At 40.2% G+C, this 17,166-nt stretch overlaps 2 protein-coding genes across 4 annotated transcripts; one reads left to right on the top strand and one right to left on the bottom strand.

Moving 5' to 3' along the window:
• Positions 1-212: 212 nt before the first annotated feature.
• Positions 213-3,922, top strand: si:ch211-79k12.2 (uncharacterized protein LOC568844 homolog). Of its 2 annotated transcripts, XM_067509782.1 has the most exons (3): positions 213-436; positions 618-882; positions 962-3,922. In XM_067509782.1, the coding sequence occupies exons 1-3, from the start codon at positions 410-412 to the stop codon at positions 2,383-2,385; spliced, it is 1,716 nt and encodes a 571-aa protein (XP_067365883.1). In that variant the 5' UTR covers positions 213-409; the 3' UTR covers positions 2,386-3,922. The 2 variants fall into 2 exon arrangements, with proteins under 2 accessions (XP_067365883.1, XP_067365882.1); XM_067509781.1 differs by having other exon boundaries at positions 213-882.
• Positions 3,132-17,163, bottom strand: si:dkey-34d22.1 (discoidin, CUB and LCCL domain-containing protein 1). Of its 2 annotated transcripts, none has more exons than XM_067509779.1 (15): positions 16,988-17,163; positions 13,978-14,199; positions 13,357-13,494; positions 12,156-12,207; positions 11,993-12,065; positions 11,768-11,901; positions 11,603-11,640; positions 9,513-9,704; positions 9,245-9,357; positions 8,972-9,146; positions 8,784-8,879; positions 8,523-8,616; positions 8,067-8,104; positions 7,864-7,974; positions 3,132-4,635 (listed from the first exon to the last, which is right to left on the bottom strand). In XM_067509779.1, exons 1-15 carry the CDS (start codon positions 17,088-17,090, stop codon positions 4,193-4,195), a joined length of 2,022 nt encoding a protein of 673 aa, XP_067365880.1. In that variant the 5' UTR covers positions 17,091-17,163; the 3' UTR covers positions 3,132-4,192. The 2 variants fall into 2 exon arrangements, with proteins under 2 accessions (XP_067365880.1, XP_067365881.1); XM_067509780.1 differs by having other exon boundaries at positions 7,864-7,971; positions 16,988-17,162.
• Between the last annotated feature and the right edge of the window lie 3 nt (positions 17,164-17,166).

A 17,166-nucleotide genomic window follows, 5' to 3' on the forward strand; every position in this document is an offset into this window, starting at 1 on the left:
AAACTTTATATCAGAACTACCATTAACAAAACAGACAACGTGTGTAATATACTTTAATTGTCCTAACGCTGCAGATTTAGCACAGGTAAGTCTTAAGTTTACCTTATTTTCTACACGTTTATTTAGATTTTGTGTTTTTCTTTATATGTGTTTTATAATCTTTAAAAAAAAGTACAAAGCGAAAAAAACTACAATTCCCGTCACACGTTAAAAAAAACCCCGGAAATACAATGTCTGATGACGAGATGCTTTAACGGGACAAGGCTACATCGGAGGTGTAACGGTTTATTAAAAACGTGCGTTTATTCTGTTGACTTTATAATTTTGAACCTAGTGTCTTAATTAATAGAATCGTTAGTTTAAAGCTGAGTCGTCGGCGTGGGGTCAACGGCAGCGTTTGCTTTAATTCATGGACAAAGACAAGTGTAGCGACATTGTAAGTAAGCGACCCCATAATTGGGTTGATTTCCTGATTTAACGTATGATTGGAAAATCGTATTTAATTCAAGGTCACCCGCAGTAAGCTGAACTTTTGTGTACTAATAGAGCCAATGCAGTTTTAATGTGGAGCTGACTATATGCTGACTATGCAATCATGCTTTGTGTACATCTGGCAGCATGGTCACTGCTCCTGGATGGAGATGCATCAGTTCATTGGAGATCTAATTACATCTGGAAACACCTTGAAGGATCAGCCAGATGTGATAAACACAGCATGGGGTGTGGCTGGAAGTGGTGGTGCTGCCCTGGGTTACAAAGGTGCTTCCTTTGAACCTTTGCAACAACCGCCACCTGAGCAGGACACCAGAGAGTCAGAGGCACGTGGAAACATCCAGCCAGGGTCAGCACACAGGAAGGGAGAGACAAAAGACAGACGAGAAGGTGAGAGCTCAAAGCCAGATGTCACCTTTTCCTTATAAAAAGTTCTATTGTAACCTTTGTAATTTGTTTAATAATTTAGATGTGCATCATACCTGCACCTGCCCTGGCTGCCCCTATTCAACTTCACCATGTTCTTTGGAGACATTAAAACCCAAACAATCTTTGTGCCACTCCAAAGACCTTACTGAACCAAGCAGAACCACCACATCTGAGCTGGAGACCAGGCCGTCCAGGCAGAATGCAAACAGACAGTCTCAGAGCCCTGATAAGATCTCAGAAACTCCTCCTTCTAGAGTGTCCTTGTCTCAGCTCTCCATGTTTCCCTGCTTGTGTTGCCACCGCACTCAGATCCTGAGCCACCAGGAAGGCATGGATTCACCTCATTCTCATGCTCATCATCATTTCCATCACCACCACTGCCCTATAACGTCTTGTTTTTCCAGCTCTCAGCTCGCCCACTCTCACTCTAGACAGCTCTCTGGCTCTTTTTCCTGCTTGTCTTGCCAGCACTCCTTTTCAACCTGTTCTCAGGTCTGCCACCACCAGCACAGACCAACACAGCAGGAAGACGAGAGAGCCAGAACAGTGACGGCCATGTTGTCGCTGCATCCCTGTATGCACTGCGCGTCCTCTTTTTCCAGACCGTCTCAGCTGCTGCAGCATCAGCGCTCTGAGCATGCACACAAACCTTCCGGCTTCCTCTGCACAGAATGTGGCAGGGCTTTCAACTCGCACAGCAATCTACGCATCCACCTCAATGTGCACACTGGTGCCCGCCCCTACTCCTGCTCTGATTGTGGGAAGAGTTTTAGCCAGTCAGGGGCTTTGAAGATCCACAGGCGGATTCACACAGGTGAAAGGCCATATTCCTGCGGCTTCTGCGGCAGAGGGTTTCCCCATCTTGCAGGGGTCCGGGCCCACCAGAGGACCCACACAGGAGAGAAGCCTTATCGCTGCAGCCAGTGTGGGAAATGTTTCACTCAGTCTGGAGCTCTTAAGATCCATACCCGCATTCACACAGGAGAAAGACCCTTCATCTGTAGCATCTGTGGGAAGGGATTCTCCAACCGTTCTGGGATTCGCTTTCACTACCGCACAGTTCACGGACTGGCTCCTGAAAATGCTGTTGAAGCTGGAGCTGGGGGTGCATATCGTGCATCCACAAGCCACAGTATTCCACCTGGACGTCCCAGGACTTTTCCACCTGCCAGTATTGGCCTAAATATGCCCAACAGCCCAGAGAGCAACTCACTGACAGCTCCAAATTCCAGAGATTCCCCTCCATTGAATGATGCTCAGTCAGTGGAAAGAAACCCTGGTGGTAACAGAGACAGGCTGTTGTATGCATGTGAAGACTGTGGCCTGCGTTTTAAAGATGCCCTGTCTAGGAACAGACATCAGACTCTTGTACACTACTCCTCTGAGGGGAGAGAGGAAGGGGGAGAGGAGCCGACGAAAGAGTTAAACACAAATGAGAGAGTCCAGAATAACAGCAAAACGTGAATTAATGTGGTTGATACAACAAGCTGGAAATCACAATATTAGAATAACACAGTAATCAGTGCTTTAAGTATTTAAATTGTGATGGAAATCATCAAATTAATCTTTTCAGTTTGTAAAGTCAGATTTTCTTTTCTTTTTTTCCAATCTACTTTATAGAATAAAATTCAGTATTTCAGTTACACTTTAATAGATATCAAGGAGGCATTCTCCGGACTGCGGACTAATGAGAAACTCAGTCCTCCTGGCTGTTAGAACAGAACAGACTGTTTGTTGAATGTTTTGAAAAATCATCAACATCCCTGCCACAGGCTTCAAGTCTGTAGGCACTTCACACACTCACACCAGGCTAACTTCTACATTATTTCTCCTAATACAGTTTATTGTGCCTTATTGTGAAACAGAGGTTGTGCTCTCTTTGTTATATTATAGCCCTGACCTGTTAAATATTACACCACAAAACTTGTCAAAGCCTTTCCAGAAATATACATTTGCCTTTTGAGAAACAGTTTCAGATAAAAATGACAGCCAGCCACTGCCACTCGACCCGTATTATACAAAATGCCTTATTAAAGTCATTTAATAAGGCATTTAATAAGAAAGTACAATTTTCTATCTTATTTAAAATCTGTTTTGTATTTTTTCTTTAAGGGGATCTGATTACAACATCAGTCGTTTACTGTGTCAGTGACTACATCACTAGTTTATTAAATTTCATTAAAGACCTGTATTTCTTTTCTCAAGGAAAATGTAATGGTCTTTGCACAGAATAGGAAAATAACTAAGAAAATACAATGGGGAAAAAAAGAGTTAATATGACTTAATTCTTATAATAAGTGTTTCTCACCAGTATGAAAGTTGCTGTACAGCAAAAGTAGTCTAGCAACAAAAAGCCCCCCCCTTGGCATTTTTCTGTAGTTTTTCGGGTGCTCTGAACCACTCAAAAGGGAAAAAGTCCCTCATTTCCAGACTGCTTGACAACATCATCAACAACAGGTCCTGTAGTTTAGTTGAGGTATGGTAGGTAGGTGTGTCTTGCTCAAGAATTAAGTTGAAACACATAAACTTTAGTTCATATTAAGTCCTTTATCCTAATGACACCACACTAAATGTTGTGCCTTTCTGTGCTATTATAATAACAGGATACAACCAACCAATGTCAGTTAGTTACTTTACTATATGTTAGAATATTTTTAGAAATAAATGACATTTATCTGAGAAATAAAATTCACCAGGCAAAATATTTCACAATTTTTGTAAGATGTTCAAACCAATAGAACCACCTAGTGGTTATGTATAATCATTGCAACAATCCTAACCACTTTATTATAGTGTCACTTATGTAGTTCTTCTTAAGTGTATCTTTTTTTGACATTAAGAAATTATACATCATTATTACAATGTTTTGTGTGAGCTAGTAACACAGTAACTGATTTTTTTTTTGCATTAATTCTTAAATAGACTGAAGCACTGAGTGTGCTTCTAAAAGTGCAGCTTGTGAATAAAAATTAAAATCAATAAAGTATCTCTGAGACACAAATGAACTTTGTGTAGCAAATGGTATTTCCAATGTACAACTATATCCTTACTTTAAGGAAAATATCTGTGCTTCTGTATCTGTGTGTCATATGGCTTTCAGATTTTTCTGTACACCAGGTAGTGAACCTTCTGCACAGTGGTCCTGGAAGTTCAGTTCTGACAGAATTTGCCCATTCTGGAAAACATCGTCCACCTCTCCAAATGGTTGTCTAGTCCTGACAAACATTTTGAGCAAGAGTTTTTTTCCCCTCCATGCCAAACCTTGCTCTTTTCACAAAGGCTTCTCATATGTGTGCCTTTGTAGTAAAGAGTCACATGACCTGGGCTCAGCATACACCGCACTGACTGGTCGTGGGCCACTGGTATTAAGAATAGGAGTGCAGTAGCCACTGGATAGCATCCTGTGTGAAGGGCAGTTATATTGAGTGTGGTTGGATGTTGTCATGGCACTATTGCCAGGAGCTGCTAAAGGAGGTCCATGTGTATTGCTGTGGAAGATGCCAGGCAAAGATGGCAGGTTAGACTCAGAAGGCTGCTCACTAAATGGGGTCGCATACTCAGGCTCTGGAGGAAAGGGTTCAGCATATTCTGGCAGGTCAACAGGATTATCATAAGGGTTCAAAGTACAGGGGGTGGTGTATTCCTCATCTGAAGAGGGTCTAAATGTCGACCCAACCTTCTGTCCAATAGCTGGAGCAGCAGGAAATGAGTAGTCTGGAAAGATCAGCAAAGATTAGTCAGTGTATTTTTTTAAGCAAAAGATGATAATAGCCAACGGCTAAAATAAGCATAAAAACATAAATACACACTGTATATACAATCAATTTGTGGTACTGTCATCTCTGAGTAGTTGCCAGGTTACCAACACTGGCTCCAGTTTGTTACTGAAAAAAGTCTGGCAAAAAATGCAAACTGATTTTGTGGGATAAAACAAAAGTAAATGTGTTCATTAGAGAGACACCAACATCTCACTAGTAGACTAATAAAAGTTGATACTGTTTGGCAGAAATGACTTTACTCTGCCAACTGTTATTTAGGTTCTTCTTAGTCACTCAAATAGATCAACAGCTTTCGGCTTGTCCCTTCAGGGGTCGCCACTGAGTTTTTAGGCCGGATGCCATTACTGCCACAACCCTCCCATTTTTTATCCGGCCTCAAGACCAGCTGGGCACCCCACCAGATTTGAGCCTGTTGTCTTCTGTATCCTAACCCAATGCTCTACCACTGAGCCACCAGGCCCCCTTCCTCTTAGTAACTCAAATACTATCAGCTAAATGACATTTTCACTGATTTCTTTGCCCTTTTGTCATTTATATATTTAAGTATTTTACCGTGAACTAATCACATTTTCACTTTTAGTTGCAATAACTCTTTATTGTCATAAACAAAACAACAATCTATGATGTCATGTGTTAAGTTTAAACCAGAATTAAAGTATATACTTTTGAAACCCATAAGTTATTCACATCATCTTGAAAATGTAGATAAATGTAGAGAAAAAAAAGCATATTTTACCTACAAGCATTTTACCTACAAGCACCAAGCTAGGACAGGAGATATACTCAACTAGTAAGTACTGTTTGAAATTTGTTTGTTGGTTTCAGAGGTAGCTGAGTTTCTGTCATTTTTCTTGAGTCTGCTGATTTAGTCTGTTTGTTTGTAATAGTTAAGAACTGTAGGTAGAAAGTTTTGCTCTTCTGGTGAAGTGGATATTTGGTCTGTTGTTGGTGGTAGTTTCAGCTTAGTAATCACCAAGCGTTCACACCTTTGACCTAACAAAGGCACAAGAGGTAGGTTGGTTTCAACGAGGGGGCGGTTTCGGCTGTAGCCAATTAAGACCATATTTAAGGCCCCTGTTGGGCTGGAGCGTCACCCTCTTTGTGTGAAGACCGACGGTGTAAAGATAAGCGAGTCTACCTGCACGAGTCCACCGAGCGAGGACATTAGGTAGTTTGTTTCTAACTTCTTTTACTTTTTCTATTTCTCTACTTTGCTTCACATTAACCCTTTCTACTCCGAAAAGCCTTTTTCTTTGTTTAACTATGTGTTTTCAGCAGATCCCTGCCTCCAAAAAAGACCCATGTCACACCACTTTTTAGATCTCTACACTGGCTTCCTGTAGCTGCTCGCATCAGGTTCAAAGCTCTGTCTCTTGCTTACAGGGTGGTTAACTCGACAGCTCCCGCTTACTTCATCTCACTCATTCAAGTCTACAATCCTTCTCGCCCGCTGCGGTCTGCCAAAGAACGACGTCTGGTGGTCCCAGCACCGCATAGAAGACACCAAGCAAAACTGTTCAGCGCAATGATCCCACGATGGTGGAACGAGCTACCAAACGCTGCACGCTCAGCTGACTCTCTCCCAATATTCAAAAAACTGCTGAAAACTGAACTCTTCCGCATCTTCCTATGCACTTAAATCTCTTAAAAAAAAAAAAAAAAAAAAAAAAAAAAAACTTTCTGCTCTCTTGCACTTGTATCTCGTGAACTGTGAACACATTTCTGATAGGACTTTGCTTTGATGTTTTCTCCTTGACTTAGATTTTTGCTCGCCTTGTACCTCACTTGTAAGTCGCTTTGGATAAAAGCGTCTGCTAAATGACTAAATGTAAATGTACTTGGCAACTCCCAAAACTTTAGTCATAAGTTATGGCTGAAAAATTTGAAAATAGCCAAGTATCTACAACACAAATTCCAACAAAGTTGGGAAGATGTGCAATACACAAATAAAAGAATATAACAATTTGCAAATCTCATCAACACATATCGACAACATGTCAGTAACATGTTGTCGTATGAGTATAAAAGAGCATATCAGAGAGGCAACGTCTCTCAAATGTAAAGATGGACAGAAGTTCACTAATCTGTGACAAACTTTGTCTAAAATTGTGGAACAATTTCAGAAAAATGTTCTTCAACTTAAAATTGTGAAGATTTTGGAGTTCCCAACATCTACAGTAAAAAATATCATCAAAAGATTCAGGAGGACTCTCTGTGCACAAGGGACAAGGCCAAAGATCAAAACTGGATGCATGTGCTCTTGGGCCCTCAGGCGGCACTGCATTAAAACAGGCATGATTCTCTACTGGACATCAAATGCAGACTAAAGAGGAGAGGGACCATCCAGCTTGTTATCAGTGGACAGTTCAAAAGCCTGCATCTCTGATGATGTGGAGGTGCATTAGCGCCTCCATCACATATTGATATTAAGATCTTTCATTCATTGTGAAAAATGCTTATTTGCATCTTGCAATTTCTTAAAAAAAAATTTTTTCCTACTCATTAGGAGCCTCGTACCATGCTAGGGTATGACCTTTGTATGAGCTGCCTGCTCACCAGCAATTTTTTTTTAGCAAAAGTGATGGTGGCTGATAATGTAGTACTCAGGCCAGGTCCTACACTTCAACCCAGCAGAAGAGGCTGGGAGGCCTAGTCCTTCCTCAAGAGCCCACAAAGCCAGAGTTATTTTAATTAGAAAGGCTTTAGTGAGGGCTTTTATTGTCTTAGTGTTGACCCTGTGCCTTGTTTATCACTGGACCTCTCAGTGAAGGGAATACAGGATGAGGGAAGCAGAGAGGAGACTGGTGGTGGTGGTGGTAGTGAGGGAGTAGGCCAAGCGTTCTTTATCGAGCACCAATTAAAGGGTCTCTTTCAGAGAGACTTTCTGGACCAAAGAAAGGAATGTTTATACTGGGTGATGGGCTGAGCCTGAAGAAAGAAAGGACAGCCAGTGTAGAGAGTTGTTTAACTAGGTTATGCCAGGACTGACACTGACCACTGAAGCCAGATACTTTTAACATGAGAATGATGGAGGAGGGACATACTCGGAAAGATCAATAAAAAAGTAAAATCAGTAAAACTTAACCAAAGTAGCAGATGATAACACTTTGATCAGAAAGAGTGAGTTGGAGAAGATTTTGGTTATAGATGATAAAATACTCACTATTGAGAGGAGGGCTTGGTAGAGCATCATGGATGTTTCGTTCCAGAGGGTAGGAGATGAGCTCTGACTGCGGGCAGGGGAGACTCTTTGCCTGGAAAGTCTGACAATCTACTTGACACACATACATACATTGTTAGAAGCATTTTAATATGATTAAAAGAAGCTTTTAAAATCCTGGAAAGTTTGGAGAGTACTCAACTTACTTGTGGGTAAGGAGTACTTTATCTGTGAATCCTTTTTCCTATGTTAAGTTGGAGATGAACACCAAGCATTAAATTACAGTACTGTAAATATTAGATGCCATTCGTGTAGAGGGCTACTGGAGCATTGACATAGGAGACATTATAGCATATTGATCTATTACCAGTAATGTAACAGGAAATAGTTTTAGTCACTTTCCACCACAAATATTGAAAATATCATATGGACCTTTGGTTTGATCAAACAAGACACTGAAAGATGTCACCTTGGTCTCTAGAAAGCAGTGGCGTTTTTTCCCCTTCTCTAAACAGTTAAGCAATCATTCAACAAAAATAATCATCAGATGACTCAGTAATGCTAGAAAGTGACAACAATACAGATGTTATATGTCTATTTCAATGGCAGATTGTGCCAAATTAACAAAAAAGTACACAACAGCATATATGTAAAAACAGTACCTTCGCTTCCACCAGATTCCAGCCAACAAACAGCTCCCGCACATTAACAGCCCCAAGACAACTCCTACTGCCACTATAACTGGCTGACTAGAGCCTACAGGAACACAAATGTTGGTGTAAGTTAACAGTTGTACTAATGTAAAGAAGTAATGTAGTTTATTGCAATGGAAAAATAGTGGTTTGAGATCATATTGCACTGTTGCTTTTTAATTGTGAACATATACAGTAGACAGATTTAAAGGACGGTATAGAAGTACATACTTAGTTGGTGTTCTACCAAAACCGGCCTTTCTGTGGTGGTGGGAAAGGGGCCTGGTCGCAGTGTACTCATGTTGTCATGTTTCGTGGACGGAGATTCTGTTCAAGTAGCAGAAGTAGCCGAACACAAAAATTCATCAGGAATCTTTACCAAATCATGACAAACCGAGAGACTAGTAGCCAACTCCTACCTCTGGATGGGGGCGATCTTGGTGTAAACTTGGCAACAGGACAGCCCAGGATTTGGATCTGAGCTGAAGCTCTGACATGGAAGTTCAGTGGCTGGAGCCGAACAAAGCGAGCCACCACGGGCGGAAACAAACTGTTGAGAACTTTGACGTGTCCATCAGTGTAGGCCTGAAACAGCTGAGAGCCACAACAAAGTCACTTTTTCACAAAGAAGTTCAAGAAGAATACAGTATCCACTCAGTTTGAACATTTATGCACACAATACAATCAGATACCTGTTTTTCTTTGGTAAGAGCACTTTTGTAAAGCTTCCAATTCTTTCTGTCCTTGCTGAAAAAAAGAATGTAGGATTCTATGTAGTGCTCATTTGATCCTGTTGTCATTATTCCTGAGGGAAGAGAACAAGCTTTTTGGATGGGATGCACAACAATGTGACTCACTGATGCGAGTTTTTACACTGACTGAAATATACAATATCACCAGACTTTAACAGTTTTATTCAAGGGTATAGAAATGTTTTTAAATATTCTAGTTTTAACTTACCTGTGATATTGTTTCTATCATTTAACTCCAGCTCCACCCATGGGTTTGGATCATTACTGTCTGCTGACCATGGTAGGAACTCGTGACCTGAACCCATGTTTCCGGAGGACCAAAACATGCTATGCTCTTGACTGAATTTGTCCCAGAAAGATGAAGCATTTAATCCAGAAACAGGAAGGATGTAGCTGCATTCTGTTCACAGATAAAAGAAAGGGGTGGACTGAAGAAAATCGTGCAGTATGTAATAGAAATTGTATTTACATACACTTGATTAACCACTTGACAAGAAGAAAAATTATCCATTCTCAACTGTTAAGCATTATTTTACAGTTCATCCAGAAGCTAGTCACAGCACTTAACTTTTTCCATATTTTGTTATGTTACAGCCTTATTCCAAAATAGATTAAATTAATTATTTTCCGCAAAATTCTTCAAACAATAGCCCATAATGACAATGTGAAAGCAAAAAAGAAAGTTTGTTTGAAAGCTTTGCAAATTTATTAAAAATAAAAAAACAAAATATAAGTATTCACAGCGTTTGCCATGACAATCAAAATTCAGCTCTGTTTCCAATGATCATCCTTGAGATGTTTCCACAATTTGAATGGAGTTCACCTGTGGGACATTTAGTGGGAAAGCATACACCTGTCTATATAAGGTCCCACATTTAACAGTCAGAGCACAAACCAAGCCATGAAGTCCAAGAAATTGTCTGTAGACCTCAGAGACAGGATTGGATTGAGGCACAGAAAAGTTTCTACAGCATTGAAGGTCCTAATGAAAACCATCAGGACTCTTACTAGTGCGGGCCAGTTGGCCAAACTGATCTATCGAAGGAAAAGGGCCTTAGTCAGAGACATGACCGAGAACCTGATGGTCACTCTTAAAGAGCTCCAGCATTTTTCTGTAGAGAGGAGAACCTTCCAGAAGAACCACCATCTCTGCAGCACTCCACCACTCAGGCCTGTATGGTAGAGGAGCCAAACGGCAACAACTTCTCAGTAAGAGGCACATGACAGCCCACCGGAAGGACTCTCAGACCACCAGGAACAAAATTCTCTGGTCTTATGAAACAAAGATTAAACTCTTTGGCCCGAATAGCAAGAGTCAATGTTTGGATGAAACCAGGCACCGCTCACCATCATGCTGTTGGGATGTTTTTCAGCGGGAGGAACTGGGAGACCAGTCAGTATTGAGGGAAAGATGAATGCAACAGTGTACACAGACATCCTTAATGAAAACCTGTTCCAGAGCACTTTGGACCACAGACTGGGGTGATGGTTCATCTTTCAACAGGACAACAACCCTAAGCACACAGCCAAGATAAGAAAGGAGTGACTACAGGACAACTCTGTGAACCTCCTTGAGTGGTGTAGCCAGAGCCCATCTCTGGAGAGATGTAAATAATACCATACTGGCCTTGTCCGATTATTAATCATCTCCTTTGTGAGCTTCTATGCTGCTCCCCGCTCCAACATCTCATGCACCTGCTCTGTATAGGCACTATACCATTGTGGCTCTCTTAGGCGGTCTTTCAGTTATCTCTGGCTGTGCACGGACACTCCCCATCCAACCTGATGGAGCTTGAGGGTCTGCAAAAGAGAATGGAAGAAACTGCCCAAAAAGGTGTGCCAAGCTTGTAGCATCATTCTCAAAAAGACTTGAGGCTGTGATTGGTGGTAAAGGTGCTTCAACAAAGTATTAAGCAAAGTCGGTGAATACTTATGTACGTTGATTTTTTTTTTTTGCTTTTTATTTCTAATAAGTTTGCAAAGATTTCAAACAAACTTCTTTCACGTTGTCATTATGGGGTATTGTTTGTAGAACTCTGAGGAAAATAATGATTTTAATCAATTTTGGAATAAGGCAGTGAAATAAAATGTGGAAAAGTTAAGTGCTGGATGCACTGTTCACTGTGATGAATGGTATATAAAGAATTTCTGTTTTATATATCACAGTGATAATAATGGATAAATATAACTGTTTAGAAAAAAGGCACAGATATTTTATTTGTATTAAATGTTTTACAGTATGTAAAAATACCAAGCATGCAAAATTTACAGCAAGTACATTTGTCATTTAGCTGATACCTTTGCTGAATAGCAGCTTCTTTTCCGATAACGATCCCCTGTCAAAAGAGGGTTGTTCAAAGGTCAGTACTACAGTCTACAAATACAAAGTAGTAAATTAGTTTGGGAAACCATTTGGAGCCAAAAAGCAGCCCAAAAAGCAGCCTTTGACTGCAACAAACCCACATTTTAGAAAGGATTCCATTTGCAAAGGTTGATTCATAGAGCGTAAGACTTCTGCCACGAGTCACGCTGACACGACCTCCCAAACTATCAGATGCAGCTCCAGCATGGACAGCTGACTTGCACAGGACTGAAGTCTGCAGCAGAGGAAAATATGGGGCAATTTCAAACATAACCATAATCAAGCAATTCTAATACATTTAGTCAAATGAAATGTGGTGTACTTACATCTCTGTAGCCCTGCTCAGAGTTCCCCCATATATCCCCTGTGACATTCTTACATCCAGCAGGACAGTACAAACTAAAAAACAACAGGACAACATGGGAGACATACAGTCACTTACCTACTGAAAGTGATTCTGTTATGATAATGCTGAGTTCAGCCACTGACCTCAAATGCTGTAAGCTAAAGTGAGATCCTCGTTGTAAACAAGAAGTGAGATCTATAACAGGGAGACACACAAACACATAATATAATTTAAAAAAATAAATCAAAGTTATTTTAGTATGTATATGTGAAACATATACATACTGAACATTATGGCATGAGACCCAGTAAGTCAGGCTTACATTATACCACCCAGCATTAAGTAAACCACACAAAAACAAACTATGTTTCAGACTCTGTGTGCTACATTAGGGGATGAGCGGTCATTACTGTTGATGTGACTAAGCCCTTTGTTGCTGTGACTCTGTCACAGTGCAGTACAGCGAATGCCCCTTGTGCGATCACAGTCAACAGACAGTGGTTTGTATGTTTGAACATAGCCTCAGGTCCAGACACTGCCAGATTTCATAAACAACTGACTGAAAAACAGGAAACTATGCTACATACTTTGCAGGACAGATTACCTCATCTAGAGCAAAGGAACTATTTCTAAATATAGACACACTCCATTCTCCATACTAAACACATACACATAATTAACATTACCCTTTGTATCACTTTGTGGCCGAATCTATAATGTCAAAAATCATTACATTATAACTTTCATATTGAACCCTAAATAAATATTTGTAAACAGAAGTTATAAACTGTTGCTGCATCCGTGGGCTTGATAACTACTAAATCATCAGCCTCTGGGTTGAGTTGCCTTATTGTGACAAACACAGGATGGGAGTGGGCTTGCAGTGGTTAACAGGCTGCTAAAGAGGAGGGGGATTGAAAAAGAATTTCAACCACTCCGAGTGACTGACTGAAGCCTGAGGCCTCGCTCCATTCAGAAGTCGGACTCCTGCTTTCTGGGCAAAAACGCCGAGCAAAGATAGAGAATGGAGAATGAATGCCAATAAGCAGTGACTCATACACTCACATCCCGATCAACACACAAGTGCACACACACAAAGACAAATATTCACACAGACTGTTAGAATTATAACAGTAATGTAAACATGCAAAGGAGCACATTTTAGTGATTAAATTCAAACTACACATTACACATTTTTAGGTGAATGACACATGCACATGCAATAAAAACACAATTTTATAAACACAATTCAACTGTGTACTATACCTATATAAATAGAAATTAAAAAGTTATAAATAGCTGCCCAGGGTGTTTTACATCAGAGAATGGATAGTTTACTCATACCTGGATACTGGTCTGTGGCATAAGAGAGCAGAAATCCACGTCCAGAGCGGTGTGGCCCAGACTTAAAGGTTATTGTCACTTCATTGGTTTTAAGTGTCACATTTTTCATTGTTGCATTGAGCTTCCCACACACTGGACCTGTGTACACGCAGATTAACAAATTCACAAAACTCATCAAAATAAATGCTGTACATAAGACCAGATTCACGTAGACTATCACATTGAAAACCTGCATATAAGGACAGCTACACTCCAAAGAAAATAAAACAGAAGTCACCAGCCAGGTTCTGTGGAACCTAATGATAAACGGTGGCATAAATGCAGTCTAAAAGAATATTTCAATCTCCTAAATCTCTCAAACTCATTTTGGTGTGTGTAAAAACTTTTATGCCCTCCAGACACAATACACCTGGTTGAAAAACATGTATGTGTCTGTTGCGAAATTGGGTTTGTCTCTTGAGTCAATGTGTCAATGGAATGGCATGCACTGTGTGTATTCCACAATCACTGGTGGGAGAGCATCAGTAATGACATGGTAGTGCTTGAGATGAGTACACAGGAGACATGAGTACATCTTTGTAATGTCCAAAACAATTGATGATCAGACATAAACAGGCTTACCCAGCTGGGGTGCTCCATCCTTGTCTGTGATGACAAGAGAGCCATTGGTGCAGCCCTCACTGCTCTCAATGTCGAAGTCCCCAAAAAGCAGTCGCAGCGTTTGTGATTTTGGCAGCCGAAGCCTCCACTTACACCAGGTGTTGCTTGGGTAGGTGCCTGGATAGTTCTGAGAGGCCAAGGTGCCAGACTCACTGCCCAGCAAAGTGTGTCCACAGCCATTACCTTAAATCATACAAAAAAAAAATAAAAGATAAGAACATATTTCCAGTTTTGTTCTAAAATGAGATGACCACCTGCTAATGAAGAGGTTCTTTAAAAAATTACTGCCTTTGTGTAACTTAACTTTTTCACAAAACACTTTTTTAAATCAGGATTTAATATTTGTTGTTTTTTTTTTTTTTTGAGGGCTTGAAACAGCACCTCCTCCAGCATGTGGCATCCTAGGCTACGGCCTATATGGCCTATCCCAAAAGCTGGCTCTGACCAAGTCAAAATATTCAGAAAGTATCTCATTATTTCGACTTAGTAAGTCATTATTTTAAGATACATGATCGTGATTTTTTTTCCCCCAGTGGCAGAAACAAGCTGCTACAAAATAGCAAAGCTTATTGTTGTTAAATAAAATGATATTGTGACAGACAAGTTCTTTTAAATTAAAAAAAAGGTTTTCAAGGCAATGCTCACTACTTGCAATTAAGGATTAATCGTGTCTATTATTTTCCTATTTATTTTTTTTTATTTATACTATTTGGTCTAGAAACTATGTAGTAAAATAGGAAAAATCTAGTGAAAAAAAATGGCCATCAAAATTTTACTGAGGTTAATTGCTAAGCAATAATCCAAAACTCCAAGTGTGCTGGTAAATATTAAACATTTTTTAACTGTATAATTAATAGGATTCTATTTCCAAAACTACTACAAGAAGTAAGGATTTGCGTTGAGCAGCTCAGGCTAAAATTAAATAGCCACAGACAGTTTGTCATTCATTCTCCTAATTAAGTACAAAGAATATCAAGGGTTTAGTCAATGCTCAATTTCAGGATAGATGAGTAATAAGTCTATTCTGAACATGCACAACAGACCAGGGCATGTTTTTATGAGATCATAACTGTGAGATGAAACAACTTCTGCGGAGGGAAGTGCTAAGCTAGGAAAATATGAACTGCATATTAACGATAAGATTATAATAAAAAGATTTTACTATACACCAGGGGGTGTTGTTTGAAGAGAAAATGAAAGACATTTTTTTTATTTAAACATTTTCTTGAATTGATTCATTACATCCTGTGACATGTGGTGGCTGTGAGTAACACTTAAACTGGAACAGAAAACACAAATATTTGCATTGCCAAACATCCCTGCAGGTCACAGAAGATAAACAAGTTATTTCCTCAGTGGTCACACAGAGATAAGTGGTGTGGGGGCAGCAAGCTCAAATCCTACCCCAAAAATATCAAGTGGGGACATACCAAGAATGGTCAAAACATGAAAAACACATCTGGGTCTATGAAAGCCTACACATCATGCCTGTCCTTGTCTTCCATATAAGGCTCCTGGAAATTTGTTGAGGAGAAACCAGAGGATGACCTTCCTATTACCCTTTGTCACACACATCCTGTATCAGCCATGTCACTACTTCCTAACACCTCTTTAGATCCTAATACCATAAACCTTTGAATGTTATTGTCCCTCTTCAACTCCCATAAGGATTCCTTGAATTGCCAGAGCAACTTACTGTAACTGTGGGCAACAGAGCGTCTGTCACCTTCCGGTGGGAGGCCACAAAGCAGGAGCAACGCCGAGGAGTTTCTGGGAGCCTGGCATTCTTCCCCTGCTCATTGAACCTTTTTGCTTAAAATCTGTTTCAAGTTTCATACAGGAAGGCATATATGTGTTCAGCCTGTTCCGACCAGTTTGAAAAATTCAGAAGGGTAAAGTACAGAATGGTGGACTCAAACTGGGAGGTAGGATAGCAGACAGTCAATCAAAAACACCCCAGCAACATTGTTTTCCACTTGAGGCTTAGCTGGCAGGTCCATACAGGTCCACATTTACAGACAGGATATTCACCTATGCTACCTGTCACTACATTGTCTTCTCCAGCTTGTGTATCAATCACAAAGTTACAACACCAAGGCAGAAAGGTCTCCCTCAGTCCCTGGTCCTAACACCACTCTTTGCATACTTACCAGCAGGCAAAAAAGTTTTTTTTTTACTTTTTGTCCTTTCGGCTTATCCTGTAAGTTCAGGGTCGCCACAGTGGATCATATGTCCGAATATAGATATGGCACAGTCTCTATGCCTCTATGAAAGTGATTTAGAATAAGTAATTGACCATGGATGAAATCATCTTCCTATGTGGGGACACCAAAGCCCCAGAGACAGACGAGGAAAGCAAGCAAAAAAATATATAATCATTTGTGGTATGACTTAGAGTTAGAGTCATTGTCTGCGGATCCATAAACTGTTTTCCTATTTGTCTGTGTATATGTATCATCCCTGTGATTCATACAGGGACGTCAATGCCGTGGGAAAAATAAACTGATAGGTGGGATCATTGTGTAAACACGAGCAAGAAAAGTATGTAAAAAATGCAACCATGTCTTCAAAGCCACAACTCAAAAGTTCACCATGTGATGTTTCTTGTGGTTTCAGATCTACTTAGGCAAAGATACAGGACTGATGTGTTACAGGACTATAGCTACCTACTGATGAAGTTAGAAGTTATCACTAATGTACAATCCAGTAAATATTGTGCAACCTATGTTAATGACTAGCTAGGCAGGATGCAAGGGATTTTTTAAAGCCTGGTTGTGCTTGTTCATATGTGCGTTTAAACCATTTTACAACATACCAAATAACAGATTAAGCGCAAATAATAATAACCCTAACTGCTCCGGACCATGAATGAGTAAAAGTACTTAGGATAAGGAGATATTTGGCAGACACAAAGTCTCTCGTTAGCGTTACAATATTTATCATAGGTGTAAACAAAACATTTTTATCTTACCCTCCTGACCGTGAACACCTACGGAGTATACGCTAAAGGTGATCCAGAAACCCGCAATAAGAGACTTCACAACATGCCCGAAATGTTCACACTTGACGGGCATGATTCCCAGAGCTCTACATGAAAAAGTAAGGTGCAAACCCCGACGTCTAAAGCGTCAAGCTCCAGTAAGAAGTTGT

The sequence above is a fragment of the Channa argus genome, chromosome 7 (assembly GCF_033026475.1).
Source record: "Channa argus isolate prfri chromosome 7, Channa argus male v1.0, whole genome shotgun sequence".
Lineage (NCBI taxonomy): Eukaryota > Metazoa > Chordata > Actinopteri > Anabantiformes > Channidae > Channa > Channa argus.

Excerpts from the sequence above, each read along its gene's own strand:
- si:dkey-34d22.1 (XM_067509779.1), bottom strand. The coding sequence starts at position 17,090 with ATGCCCGTCAAGTGTGAACATTTCGGGCATGTTGTGAAGTCTCTTATT. Across the intron at positions 12,208-13,356 it reads TGCCACAGACCAGTATCCAG|ATCTCACTTCTTGTTTACAA; the intron begins GTATGAGTAAAC and ends TCCCTGTTATAG. Across the intron at positions 8,105-8,522 it reads GGAATCTGGTGGAAGCGAAG|GAAAAAGGATTCACAGATAA; the intron begins GTACTGTTTTTA and ends AACTTAACATAG.
- si:ch211-79k12.2 (XM_067509781.1), top strand. The coding sequence starts at position 579 with ATGCTGACTATGCAATCATGCTTTGTGTACATCTGGCAGCATGGTCAC. Across the intron at positions 883-961 it reads GACAAAAGACAGACGAGAAG|ATGTGCATCATACCTGCACC; the intron begins GTGAGAGCTCAA and ends TTAATAATTTAG.